This window comes from Danio rerio, chromosome 23 (genome assembly GCF_052040795.2).
Source record: "Danio rerio strain M-AB ecotype USA chromosome 23, GRCz13ab, whole genome shotgun sequence".
Taxonomy (NCBI): Eukaryota; Metazoa; Chordata; class Actinopteri; order Cypriniformes; family Danionidae; genus Danio; species Danio rerio.
This window is the reverse complement of record NC_141043.1, coordinates 2,817,501-2,831,758: the sequence shown is the minus strand read 5'-3', so window position 1 is coordinate 2,831,758 and position 14,258 is coordinate 2,817,501. Positions and strand designations below refer to the sequence as shown.

General features: G+C 39.3%; 2 protein-coding genes across 12 annotated transcripts in view; both read right to left on the bottom strand.

The window, feature by feature from the left end:
* ggt7 (gamma-glutamyltransferase 7) overlaps positions 1-14,258 on the bottom strand; it is a 219,444-nt gene that overhangs the window by 45,237 nt on the left and 159,949 nt on the right. The gene's annotated exons all lie outside the window — the stretch shown is intronic.
* plcg1 (phospholipase C, gamma 1) overlaps positions 1-14,258 on the bottom strand; it is an 81,650-nt gene that overhangs the window by 35,313 nt on the left and 32,079 nt on the right. For 7 of the 10 annotated variants that reach the window (XR_015522709.1, XR_015522708.1, XM_087305334.1 and 4 more), the window contains 3 exon segments: positions 12,364-12,482; positions 3,770-3,855; positions 676-796 (listed from right to left, as the gene is read on the bottom strand). Coding sequence is in view for 5 of the 10 variants with exons in the window: in XM_087305334.1 (XP_087161460.1) it covers positions 676-796; positions 3,770-3,855; positions 12,364-12,482 (326 nt within the window). In the remaining 5 variants the exon portion in view is untranslated. 10 annotated transcript variants of the gene reach the window in all.

The window sequence follows — 14,258 nt, the reverse complement described above, 5'->3', positions numbered from 1 at the left end:
ATGATTAATAAATCCATATGAAACAGTCCCTTAAAAGTCACGTCTCGCTTTCAGTTTCGGGCTTTGGTGCTTTTTGCACTCACACACAAGCGTACCGAGCCAAAGCCCAAGTGAACCGCGCTCAGGCCCACCTCTTCCAACCGGCCAGGGCCGGCCAAGTGAACCGTGCTTGAGCCCGATTCAGCGCACTCACACTTCTCAAACGATCCGGGAAACGGGCCTGGGCACGGTACGGATAGCATAGTGTGAGTAGGCCCTTAGTGAAAAAGATCTCTATACACTGCAATAAAGTGTGATTTCTGTGTCTGGTTTCTAGTCAAAATATCAAGAAGCATTTTCTAAACGAGCCTAAAACATTGTCATGTTTTCCGAAATAACAGATCAAAGGGCACCTATGATGCAAACTTTTGCTCAAATTTTTATTTCAAGATCAACCTTTGTAAGCTGTTTAGACAGAACTGTGTGTAGCTATAGTGTGTCCACAGTCATACTGGAGTGATATAAAGGGAGTTCAAGAGTTCACACTTAGCGGATGATTGTTAATAAGCTAGTTTGGCATGCTGTCCCAGGAGAGAGCCCTGAGCACATGAGATCCTTGAGCCTGGGGCTCCCACCCATTTGCAGGACGAGAGGGGAGTTTGAGAGTGTGTGTGTGTGTGTGTGTAAAACACTCACTCAGACGTGACGAATGCGTGCTCTTTGATGGTGTTGAGCACATCACTAAACTTGATCTTGGTGGTGAGGGTGTGACCGTGGTAGATGACAGGCATCCCGTCAGGACCGTCCCAGCAGTCCACTGCACACACACACACACAGACACACACAAACACAGGTCACAGATCAGAAGAACAGATGTTAGTCTAGCCCACTACACAGAAAGTTGTAGTCTATCTACATCAAACCTCAGATCCTACAATAAATAAATCAAACCAATATCAGACAAACTATAAAACGCTTGCTTTTGCTTTATTTTAGTCACTACATATTAACAGTACATTTAGAAAAATGACAAAAACCAACAGAAGGAAAAACAAAATGGAAGAAAAAAAGATAAGCCAAACCAAACAAAAGAAGCTTAATTTAAAAACAATCAACAAAACAAACTGAATGAGAAAAGAGGACAAACAAATGAAGCAAAATAAATAAACTTATTGAAAATTAAAGAAAGGAATGAAGAAAAGAAAAAACACAGGAAACCAAATCAAGAAAAAAATAAATAAACACACCAAGAAAACAAAAATGGAAAAAAAGCAAAAACAAATGAAAGAACAAAACTAAATAAACCACAATAAAAAGAAAGGGTCATTTCATTTTTGTTTATTTTTTTTTCTAGAAACAATAAAAGGAAAACATAAGACAGAAGTATAGAACTATATGAAGCTAATACGGAAGTAACTGAACCTGCAATTCATTGAAATTCCACTAGGCTTGGCTCTAAAATAGAGCACATTTCTATTGACCCCAATGTTAAAAATGACCGATTTTACAGCAGAAGAAAAGGTGTTTACAGCCTCGTACAAAAAAAGATTTTGGTGTATACAGCTAATATTACCCTTCATGACAACTGTGAGGGGGTGAAATTTTTTTTTACAACTCATTCATTTAATTTATATTAGGTCTGCATAATTAAGGGCGTGGCCACTTGAGTGACAGCGAGGTCTCGCTGATCATCATAACATCACCTTCCGGCTGATAAGCTGCTGAACTCAGCATATACTGTACACCGTGTTTTTGTTTTGTTTTATGTGGCTTTACACAGTCAATTGCACAGTCAAAATATTTGTTTTATTTAAGATCATTTTAAATGTTTTTTTAGAGCTGTAATGCACTCCAGAATCTGCCAGATTGATTAGCTGTAGGCTCTAGAACATCATCTGAAGCGTTGTCATACTGTGATATGCCTGGATTTCATCAATAGCCTTGCATTTATGAACACAGACTATATATGTGTTTGGAAGTAATTTGCGTTTTCCTCCTGTAGTAAAACATCAAAAGAACAATTTTAATGGCTCAAATGTATTATAACAGTGTTTTAAAAGACTAAACACTTTATTGGTATAGTATACAACCAAGCACATGTGATCAGAACACAAACGAGTCGCAGGTGATTAAGTGTTAAGTGTTTCTCTCAAAAAAAAAAGCCTGTCTAAGCAAAAGGCCAGCAGGCGTCTGTAGCTCCGCTCACGCTCCGCCTCTTTGCCCTTGTTTGCTATCCCCGGTCAGTGCGATGACGTGCGAACAAAACGGCGACGGTTGGCCACACCCCCTTGCATTTTTATTTGCACTCTTGAGCTACATCCATATCTTTTACAGTCTATGTATAGAACCAAGAAAAAGAAATCAAACAAAAGAAACCAAATAAAAACTAAATAAAACCAAAACTTTTACTTCCTTAAAAAATAAAACAACAATAATAAAAAAAACAAATAAACAAAAGGAACAGATATACTTGATTTTTTTTTAACCAACTAAAAATGTAAATAAATGCATAATATTGTACCTGTGTAAATATGGTCTGCTAGTTTTACTACTTGGTGGACCAAGTGAAAAAATATACAGTGTATTCTGTTCTACACCCATAGATATATACATTAGATGTCGCCTGGTCTATTGTTGTCTATTGGACGGAATGCGTCAATAGCGCCGCCATCTTGCTACAGGGTAGCGCTCCTCTGAAATGAATGCGGGACCAAGGTACAGTTGAGGACTGTGGCCATCCAAAGCCAGAGATATACACACATACACATATATCTGTGATTGGGAGTTTTCCTGGATGTTAGTATGTCATTTTTTTTCTAATTACGAAAATTATGATTTTACATCACTTTTCTACATTGATGGATCAGTGACCGCACGGGCATTCCTGACAAAAAGCTTGTATTTGTGTGTACAGAAATGTACTATTCACCCTGCCTGTTAAATTTGATCTAATCATGTCCAGAAACACAGCTCCTCTCCTGCTTTCACTTCTCATACTGACGGAGGGAGCGATTCGTTTGTGAATGAATCCCCCGAATGACTCTTTCACTAACGTTAGCCGACAATAACACAAGTTTCTGGCAGTGCAGCATCTCGTTGTCATATTTCTTTTGCATTGTTTGCTGATTTTATTCAACAAAACTAGCATAAGCCGAGTGTTTAGTGCGAGTTGGAGCTGCTTTGCCGTATGGTGAATGCAGTAAGTTACTGTTATCATCAATAACGTTTCCTGATTAGCACAAAAGTTCAGAACATACAAAAACAGAAAAAAACTTAATATTACCTATGAAATGTTCTGCCTTTGTGCTTTGTTTTCTTTGTTTGCTCGTTACTACACCCATAGACAGCGCTAAAGTCCCGCATCTTCACGTAATAACACTGTCTTGACTAGTGCAGTTGATTGACATTTGTCCTGGGAGCCCTGTACCAATGTGGCGGCGCTATTGACGCATGCTCAGGGTCACTATGCGATATCTAGTGTATATATCTATGTTCTACACCGACTTAAAAAAGGCTTCATTATCAGCATCAACAGTGCTGGGTTCCACACAATCCCTTCATGTCGTCCCAACACAAATCGATTAAGTTAACTTGATGTTTTTTTTATCTTAAGTTGGTTGTACACTAAATAATTAAGCTGTCCAAAAAAAACTCAGTAGTTGTGTTAATTCAGCTCATTTTAACTAAGTAGTTTGAACAAGCAGCAGAGTGAAGCTACTAGTTTAAAAACTGCAGTATTATGCAGTAAACTGCAGTGTGTGTGTACTAATGTGTGTGTGTTGTGTCTTACACTCGATGCATCTGCAGCCCATGCGCAGACAGCGGGCGTACGCCTCCAGAGACGACTCGCTGGAAAACTGGTCCCCCGTCAGATAGCTAAAAATACACACAGCACACACACACACACACGTCAGGGCATGACAGATCAACAATCCACACCTTTATTAAAGCCCAGACAGGCAAATAACCTTTACAAACACCTTCAGGAATGCTTTCTGCTCGGTCAGACTTTACCTGCTTCTGTTTAAAGCATACAACAGCTTCATCAACAAGACACACCGGTTAAACACACGCATACACGCACATCGTAACTGTTTAAATCATGCAAGAAACAACAATCAGCATCGAAGAGGCATTGAGTTATGAACTGAAAGTACAGCGCAGGTTCAGTTTAACTTGAGTGCTGTTGGGGATGTTTTCATCCACTCCGGGCGGATTTTGAGTCTTAATTTGGCCATAACTTTCTCCATTTCAGCAAATGGAGGGATTTTTGCCGATAAATCTTATTTTGACACATATTTTGGGATGATGATTTGAACATCTTTAAAAACTCAATACATTCTGGCCAATTATACAACCATTTCCTTTTGTTTGTTTGTTTGCTTTATTTATAGAGCACATTTAAAAACAACAGATGTTGACCAAAGTGCTTTACAAAACGACCAGCATACAAAATCTATACCTATATAAAAATTTAGCAAAATATATAAAACAGATTAAAATTAAATTAATTACAATCAAAGGCAAGAGACAGAAGGTGATTTTTTAGATGAGACTTAAAAGCACCAAGTGAAGAACATGACCGGATCTGTAAAGGCATGTTAGGGGCATGTCAAAGCCATGACACCATACACCTGACCAAAGTTTTGTGGAGGATCCCAGTCTTATTTGTTTTAATTCGGCTAGAATAAAAGCAGTTTAATTTTTTAAACACCATTTTAAGGACAAAATTATTAGCCTCTTTAAGCTTTGTATTTTTTCGATAGTCTACAGAACAAACCATCATTATACAATAACTTGCCTAATTACACTAACCTGCCTAATTAAACTAATTAACCTAGTTAAGCCTTTAAATGTCACTTTAAGCTGAATATAATTGTCTTAAAAATATCTAGTCTAATATTATTTACCGTCATCATGGCAAAGATAAAATAAATCAGTTATTAGAGATGAGTTATTAAAACTATTATGATTAGAAGTGTGTTAAAGAAATCTGCTCTCCGATAAACAGAAATTGAGGAAAAAAATAATTCAGGGGGGCGAATAATTCTGACTTCAACTGTATATAGATATATTTACATGAAGTGAAGTTTTTTTTCCCTTTCCGCTGTCGCCACTGGCTCGCATGGTTCAGGATTGGTAGAGATACGCATCGATGAATTTGCTCTTCAGTGTTTGAACTCTCAGTAATGATTAAATCACACTGAACTGAGCTAAACTGAACTGAACTGAACTTAAACACTAAAACCTGAACCACACTGTTCCAGTTACTGAACCACACTGTTCCAGTTACTATGACCATTTATGTGAAGCTGCTTTGACACAATCTATATTGTAAAAGCGCTATACAAATAAAGCTGAATTTAATTGAAGAGTTTAGATGCAAAACCCTCTAAATCCAGATTTATTTTCTTGTAAAGGAGCCTTTTCTAACTCAAGCCTATGACTAGGTTTAGAAGTTTCATATTATAGGTAATGATAAGGTTATCAGCTGCTAAATAAAATACCTTTTTTTCCCAAAAATGTCACTTTAAACAATTCTTTGGTTTTTAACAAGGGAGATTTTCTTTTGTGTTAAAACCAGCAAAATCCACTTCTGCTTTTTTTTGAAAAACCTCTAATGCCGAGTTCAGACTGCATGATTTTCAAAGTAGTCGTGTCACAGATGTTTTCACACTGCATGACTATCTGGGCTAGCGTTTCGTCGCTGCTTTGTTTACACTGCAAGATTGATCTGTGACAAGGACTTTCACATTGCATGACTTTACTATAGGAAGAATCGCCGACAACTTCGTCCAAACTACGTCTCACAGCCAAAAACATGTAGTACATCTTTTGTTCTTAACTACATAATGAGAAAGAAGCCTTTAATGGGGTAGCACATGTACATATTTGCTCACCTGGGTTTAAAGGGAATTAGCCATTTCTCCTCAACGTTGATAATAAACTAATTTCTTTCTGTATGAAACGTCAAACAGACACGGTTGCTCCTGAGTCCTGTCAAACCTCCACTAGTTTTCCCTCCATTTCGTGGGTCCAAATAAACCGAAAAAGAGCGCTTTTACCTTCTCCTAAAACCTCCTGCTGGCCTGCAGCAGGTATACAAACACACACACACACACACAGAAGTGAATGCCGCTCTCTCATTGGCTGTAGGCGATCGCTGATGTTATTTTCAGTCAAAACTCAATTCACACGGCAATTCACTCTCAGATTGCGTCTTTGATCATTCATACTGTGTGACTGTCACTCACGTGCAAGAGCAGCGATTTGCCTGTGATTTCAGGCATTTGTCGGCAATTTCTCAAAACCTGTCGGCGAGCCAAAATCGGGGCTAAAATCACGCAGTCTGAACTAGGCATAACGCCACATTCACACGGGGCTTCAGCGTCAACGCTTGACTGAAGGCGTGTCTGAAGTTGGGGCTGACGCGATCGTCATAGAAGCGTCAGCCAATGAAATTTAGGCCCCGTTTACACTAATGTGTTTTTGTTTTAAAACGCATAAGTTTTGCTACGGTTACGCCATCTGTCCACACTACGCCGGAGTTTTCGAGCGCCAAAAACGTAGCGTTTTGAAAACGCTGGAGAGGCTGTTTTCATTCCGAAACGCTGCTGCTCCGTCTCAGTGTGGATGATGGAAAACGGAGACATCTAAAAACAGAGATGAGATTCGCTACCTGATTGGGGCTTTTGTGTCATTGCGTATCCTTCCCTTATTCGTCAAGCCTCTATCACATGACTAAAACACATGGCTTTAACGCTACTGGAAGACAGTACTGTAAACAACAACATGAACACAGAAATGGGAGCGTTGTTTGCACTATTGTCTGTTTTAGACGCCATTGTGCAGTTATTCATTTGTTACGTTTAGTAACAACTCGACCTCGTCATCTGTCCACAAAAACACCTCTCTTGCTTTCTTTGCCATCGCGTTCATTGTTCAACCGGCGTTTGTTGACTAACAATAACCAAATGCCGAGCGAGACGCATGCTTTCTGTTTATACTAGAACGCGCATGCCCAGAGTGCGCGAATGGTCACGTGATACACGTTTTTGGTGGCGTAGTGTGGACGGAGATATGTTCAGAGACGCTAGGTGAAACGCTAGTGTGGACGAAGATCGTTTTTGATCTAAAACGCACTAGTGTAAACGGGGCCTTAGTCAGAAATAGGCCACTGTCTAGCTGGTGTATTTACATACAGCGATCTGATTGGCTGACGCTTCAGTTGGCTCTTAAAAAGTTGAGCTAGTCCCAACTTCTGCAGCGAGCAACGCCTCTGAAGGGGCGCCGATGGATCCACAATGCAGTTCGGCAACGCCTGACGCGAATAGGAAGTGCTGACGCTGACACACGGCGCGTAAATCCACCTACTGGGACAAGACAATCCAGTATATGTTTTACACAGCAAATGCTCTTCCAGCTGCAATCCATCACTGGGAAACATCCATATCCACTCATTCACACACATACACAACAGACAATTTTAGCACACCTAATTCCCCTATATGTCTTTGGACTTGTGGGGGAAACCAGAGCACCCGGAGGAAACTCATGCCAACATGGGGAGAACATGCAAACTCCACACAGAAATGCCAATCAGACATTTAATTCAACTCAATGTTTACTAAGAGAAACACAAGACCTTGATAGATGTGTTTCTGAGATTCTGCTGGTTGTTCAACAACACTCTTTAGTTTTTAGACCTGCGGTTGACATGTATGAATCAGATTTCTTAAATGTTTGGGACACTTATGATTCAGAGCATCTGCGATACTATCTCCAGAAATAAGAGGCTTCAAACTTGTCCAGAAACACTTAATTAAAAGTGGAGGAGTCTCTGAGGATTAACTCAATACTTTAAACCAGCAAATACTACCCAACACACACTAACCAACAAACCTTTAACAAATATCTAATACTGTGGTTGCCTGAGGTTGGATTGTTTTGTAAAACTCTAACAACAAACTAACCGACTGACAAACCAAAGAACAACCCAGCGATCCCAATCATCAACCGTTTTTAGTTCTTTCAGGAAGTGTAACATCATACAAAACAACCAACCAACCTGCTCTTATTCCATTATCTACTATTACCAAACAACGATAACACTTTAGTTTAGGTAACAATTCACACCATTTACTACTGGATTATACCTGCCTGCTATTAAGATACCAACTGTTTATTAGCACTTACGCCTCGTTTCCACTGGTACAGTACGGTACAGTTAGGGTCACCTTTATCAGGCTTGCGTTTCCACCACAAAGGGTACCCTTTTAGTGTGCGTATGACAAAGTTTAAGTCGAAGTCATGCTCGCTTGAATAAATGTCTACAGTAAAGCTGTACGGGTCGTTCACATATCATTATGAGCAGCACTTCTCACAAAACAGATGCTTTACACATATAAATACTTGTCTATAAATGTTTATTACTTACTTTTCTATGAACATGATTTGATTATAACTGCAGATCAATGACGGTGCTAAATAGGCTACTGTAACGTCTATAATTATATAAAATAAATACATAAATGCAACATATATGAACACATACAGACCCTTACAGTCTCCGATATATTCGATATAGTCCGATATAGTCCGATATAGTCTCCGACGAGTCTTTGCTGAGGCCATCTTCCAGCCTAAACCACGACGAATGAAGTTCTGCACAAGACTTTTGGCCAGCGGAGAAATTAAAATGGTCGTGCCCAACTGAGTCTGGTTCCCTCAAGGTTTTTTTTCTTCACTCCCATCAGGTGAAGTTTTTTTTCCCTCTCCGCTGTCGCCACTGCCTCGCATGGTTCAGGATTGGTAGAGCTACGCATCGATGAATTGGCTCTTCAGTGTTTGAACTCTCAGTAATGATTTAATCACGCTGAACTGAGCTAAACTGAACTGAACTGAATTTAAACACTAAAACCTGAACTACACTGTTCCAGTTACTATGACCATTTATGTGAAGCTGCTTTGACACAATCTACATTGTAAAAGCGCTATACAAATAAAGCTGAATTGAATTGAATATTATTAACTACAGAACAACTACAAATATCATACATTTAGTACTTATTTGAGTTCAAAAACACACGCAATATAGCCCAGAGTCTGCGCAAACCTCTCATCTGTGTCTGTAATCTTCAGCAGCTCATGTAAGCTCTGTTACAGAGTCATTTTGTCATTCCCAGTTCATAATAATCCAAAAGACGAAGATAAACATGGCAGTTTGTTCATGATCAGGTTGCTAAAACAATTTTGCTCCTGTGTTTTGACGGCTTCTCTTTTTTTCCCCCGTTTCACTCTCGCTTCACTCTCGCGCTTGTCCTTTTTTTCCTGAATGGATCAGATGACGGAGACACTTCAATAATCGCACTCCTGTTATTATCATCAGCTCAAGAAGTTCATTATATCAAGTATAGATGCGGTCGCGAGCTCCCGGAAGAAAGCGAATACCGCTCGCACTTTTAGACGGGTTCATAAAACAACAACAGGACACGGCAGATTTTTCTTCTTGGCTTTGTGTCTGTTCATCGAGAAGACGACAAGGTTTGTTTGAGCCCGGGTCATCCCATTATTATATGCATATAATATTTTCATGTAATGTCTCGGCCTTGTATTTAAAAAAACATGGTGGTTCCTTTGTTTACGTTCTGTGTAGCTCCACGAGCTCGTGACGCATCTCTGTAACCAAGCAGCGTTCATCTGCACGTGTAGTTCCACCTTTTGGTACTCTTTCTCCTGTTTGGTACCCGTTTAAAAGGGTGGCGAAAAAGTGGTACAGTACGGTTTGGTACGCTTTCTGACCAAGGAAACGGCCGTAAAAGCGTACCAAACCGAACCGTACCGTACCACTCAGTGGAAACGGGCCATTATATAGTATGATCTTTTTTTACATCCATAATCTAAACCAAACTACTCCCTTGCTAACTATTAATAAGCAGCTAATCAGTAGTTTATTGAGCATAAAGTCTTAATTAATGGTTTGTTAATACCATACATTGTACATTAAAAAGTAAAGCTGGACCAAACAAATTCAGACCAAACAAACAAATAATTTTATACACTACCAACAAACAAAACGTCTACATCAGCAAAGATTCAGGCTCTTTGAGGAGGATTAGTGTTATATTTAACCTAAAGCCTAGTTTCCGCTGAGCGCTAGAGTTTACGTCACGCTCATCGGGCTTGTGTTTCCACCACCAACAAATGCTGTCATCTTTAACTCATCCTTCAGTTGTTCAAAACCGGTTTGACTTTCTTCAACACAAAAGAAGATATTTTGAAGAAACCCGAACCCGACTTCCACACTCACTTGCTCTTCCTGCCCTTGATGTCAGTGACTACGTTTACATGGACATCAGTAATCGAATTATTTGCCTTAATCTAATTAAGAGAATAATAAGATTAAGGCGTTTACATGAGTTGCTTTTTGAGTGTAACCTTCATGATCCCGTTTTACAAGCACATACTTAGGGTGCTTACACACCTGTGAATCGATCCAGTTGTTCCGAAACAGAGATTACAATTGTTACATTGTTGCTCTTTGCTCTTGGTGCGGTTCACTTTTACACGCCAAAGTTTCTAATCGGACCAAAAGAGCTAAAACAAGACACGTGCGAGTAAACTCTCCTCACATTGGTCAGAGTGTCAGGGTTTATTTTGCTCAGGTGTCAGGAGAGGTGGTGGTTTGGTGGTGTTTGACAAGGTGCGCGCGACGTGTCTGAAGAGTGAGGTGCGATGCGGTGGGGAGGGGTGAGAAGGGTGCGCAACGTAGCCTATTTGAGGACCGGGAGGGAGACGTGAGATTACCGGGAGATTATCACTTGTTTGCGGGCATCCGGAGACTCGCGAACTTCCCGCCCTACTCATAATTCTCTCTTCATATAGCTGTATGAGTATTACAAATCAAACACAATGAAATAACCGCGCTCCGATTGTATGGCTTTCTCACTGCAATAGATCCGCTCCAGAGTTCGTTTCAATCGAGCCGAGACCACCTCATTCAAGCGATATCAGAACGATTGATTTGGCGCGGATCCGAGAGCGATTGATGGTTTCACATACGCCAAACGAACCACGCTAACTGGGCAAACGAGACCGGTTCCCAAACAAAAGTGTAGGTGTGAAAGCTCCCTTAGATTAACGTCGTTGTGTCACAGCTAGGGTTTGTAACGGTATGAATTTTTTACGGTATGATAATCGTCTAAAACAATACCACGGTTTGATGGTTTCGCGGTATACGGTATGTTACAAATGTTACAAAATAATAGAACAGTGAAGCAAATTTGACTTTTTCCAAATAATATATTTTAAGTTACTATAAACAACACCACTTACAATGAACAGATAAAAAAATAAGAAAATAATAAATAATGTGTCAAAGTCCAAATAAAGTCCAAATAAACATGGTGCAAATCCTCAGTAAAAAATAGATATAAATATTTACTATACTATAAATAGTTACATAACGAAACTAGGTTCAATATGGAACATCCTTAGGTTTTATGTGCCAGCATGGATATGGTTGTCTGTGGATATGGATTTGGATATGGTTGTCTGCAATGCAGACAAACAGATTCACCTTCATTTGCATCTTTTGAAAACAGCAAGAGCAGCAGTTCGTCTTTGCTGTGTCACTGTTTTGTCATGTTTCTGTGCTGCTGTGCATGCAACAGTACTTAGTATGAGAATTATTTCATGCAAAACTTTTTTTTTTTTGCATTTTATTTAGCCGCGCATAAATGTATGCCTATCTCTCATTCCGTGTTGTTCAAAAAGCTCATGTTGGTCCACAAACAAAAGCGAAACCTATGCTTATTGGTTGTGATATAGCGAGTTTGAACCAATCTGGGCATGGAGGAGGGACAATGCATCAATGTATCATGTCTGGTTTGTCCGGAGACACAGTGACGAGCGTTTCTTTGTCAAATCAGCGTTGTCAAATTTTGATGACGTAACCGCACTGATTCCGGAGCCTCCTGAGCCGCGAATGTTATGTGATACAGCACTGGAAAGCTGTAATTTTGCTGTAATTTTGGTTGTTTCATTATTACTTTGTCGACTTTAACTGCAGTTTGGCACTTTCACTTTCATTTGGGCACATCTTTGCGCGCCACACACACACACACACACACACACACACACACACAGGATAATGCGGTTTAGTTTGCGCTTTTAAGAGCAACACATTTTTACAACCAGAAAGGGGTGGTAAATATCGAAGTAATCGTTTATCTCGATTAATGGTTTTTGATAATCGTTAGAAGCCAAAATCGAAATCTGATTTTCGATTAAGTGCACAGCCCTAGTTACCCAGAGAGCAGTCAGAAACACATATGTTGGAGTTTTAAATAAACATGGGCTAGTTTTAGCTAGTGGTCCACTCACGTGTTGTGAGACGAGGAGATCCAGTAGTGTGACAGGGGGTTGTTCATGTCCTCGGGCCGCACCTGATCCAGCTGAGCGTCCCAGATGGTGTTCTCTTTGGAGAACAGATAGGTGAGGAACTGAGAAGCACAAAACACAGCACACGTTACTCAGAGCTGCAGATGTTCATCAACACAAACAATCCATTAAAATTCAATAACAACCAGGATTCAGTCAGCAGGAATTTTTTTCTTGCGATTAATTGCTGAATGTTTTAATTGTAATCCTTTTTAGAAGGTGTAAAATAAGTCTCTGGTGTCCCTAGAGTGTGTATGTGAAGTTTCATCTCTAAATACACCCTAAAAAAATGTAAATGACTCCTCGAAACTGACCCTTTTTGTGGTGTTTTGGTGACTGTTGCTTTAAATGCAAATGAGATTGTGCTCTTTTTAGAAGAGGGCGGAGCTACATATGTCAGGATAGTGTCAGATGCAACTAGAAGAATAACGTTCTATGCTAATGAGGGGGAGATGGTCACTAGTGGGCGGGGCTTTCCCTCTCTGATGACGCGTACAAAGGAAGAATGTCAATCGAAGTGTTTCTGCAGACTGTTTATATCAAGAGTGATAACAAATAAAATTAATACATTATTTCCATTAGAAGCTGGTTATAATCACACACTGCTGCCACACAATTGTGTTTGAACCCTTTATAAAAGTGATTTGGTGGAATGGTGGTGAAAAGTGAAATGGTGGTGGTGGTGTGGATTGTAAAACGCTTTGGGTGTATGGCCATACACAAATGCGCTAAATAAATATTGAAAAAAAAAAATAATAATAATAATAATAAAAAATAAAAGTGATTTCTGCATAATAGGTGCCCTTTAAATCAAATCAAATAAATGTATTTATTAAAAAAGGTACATTTATCACAATATACTGTATTATCACGATATTGACCCACTGTAAACTGCAAAAACGTTTACTTTGCAAATGAAAATACAGTAAAGCAATACACTTAAGTACTTTTGGTGTTATTATACCTGTTGAAGTAAATAAATGCTTCAATTTAACACTAATTTAGATTTCTTCAACAGGTAACACTTTACAATGAACTCCTAACAGGATAGTATATGTATATATATGTATATAAGTCAACAGGATAGTATATGTATATAGTGTCGTCCCAAATGGCACACTGATGTTTTTTTTACTAAGCGGAAATTCAAACCGTTTCCCTGATGACGTTTGACAGTGAAATAAACGACCGAATTATCAAATAATACCTGCCGTGAGTATAACCGCATTCACCATCGGGAGGCGCTATAATCACTCTCATACTAGAATTTTGCTTTCACCATTCAAAATAAATAAAAGTTATTCAACATGTGCACCCGATAGCTCCGCCCCTTCCGCTACGTGAGCAAACCTGCGCACTTCACGCACTCAACGACCGCAGGTTTGCTCACGTAGCGGAAGGGGCGGAGCTATCGGGCGCACATGTTGAATAACTTTTATTTATTTTGAATGGTGAAAGCAAAATTGTGAAAAGCATGCTGAAATATTATCGAGAGCTGTTTATCCAGCCTGATCTCGGTTTACCCGTTAGGAAAATTGACCGAAGTTAATATCTGATCATTTTTTCATGTTTTAATCTTATAATATGTTGTGTATAATATGCCAATTGTTTTGTTCTTTCTTTTGAGCTGTCAGTGCGGAAATGATCAACATTGATCTGCTTCGCGATCTGATGCAGTCTCGGTTCATCTGCTATATATAACATATGTCTCTCTATAATTTAAGCCTAAAATGCAGAATTCTAGCCAACGTTTCTTTAATAGATTGATTAATTCAATAGATAGATTTTGGTAATTATGCGTGTGACTTACCTTTATTCATTTACTGTATGATTTGTTT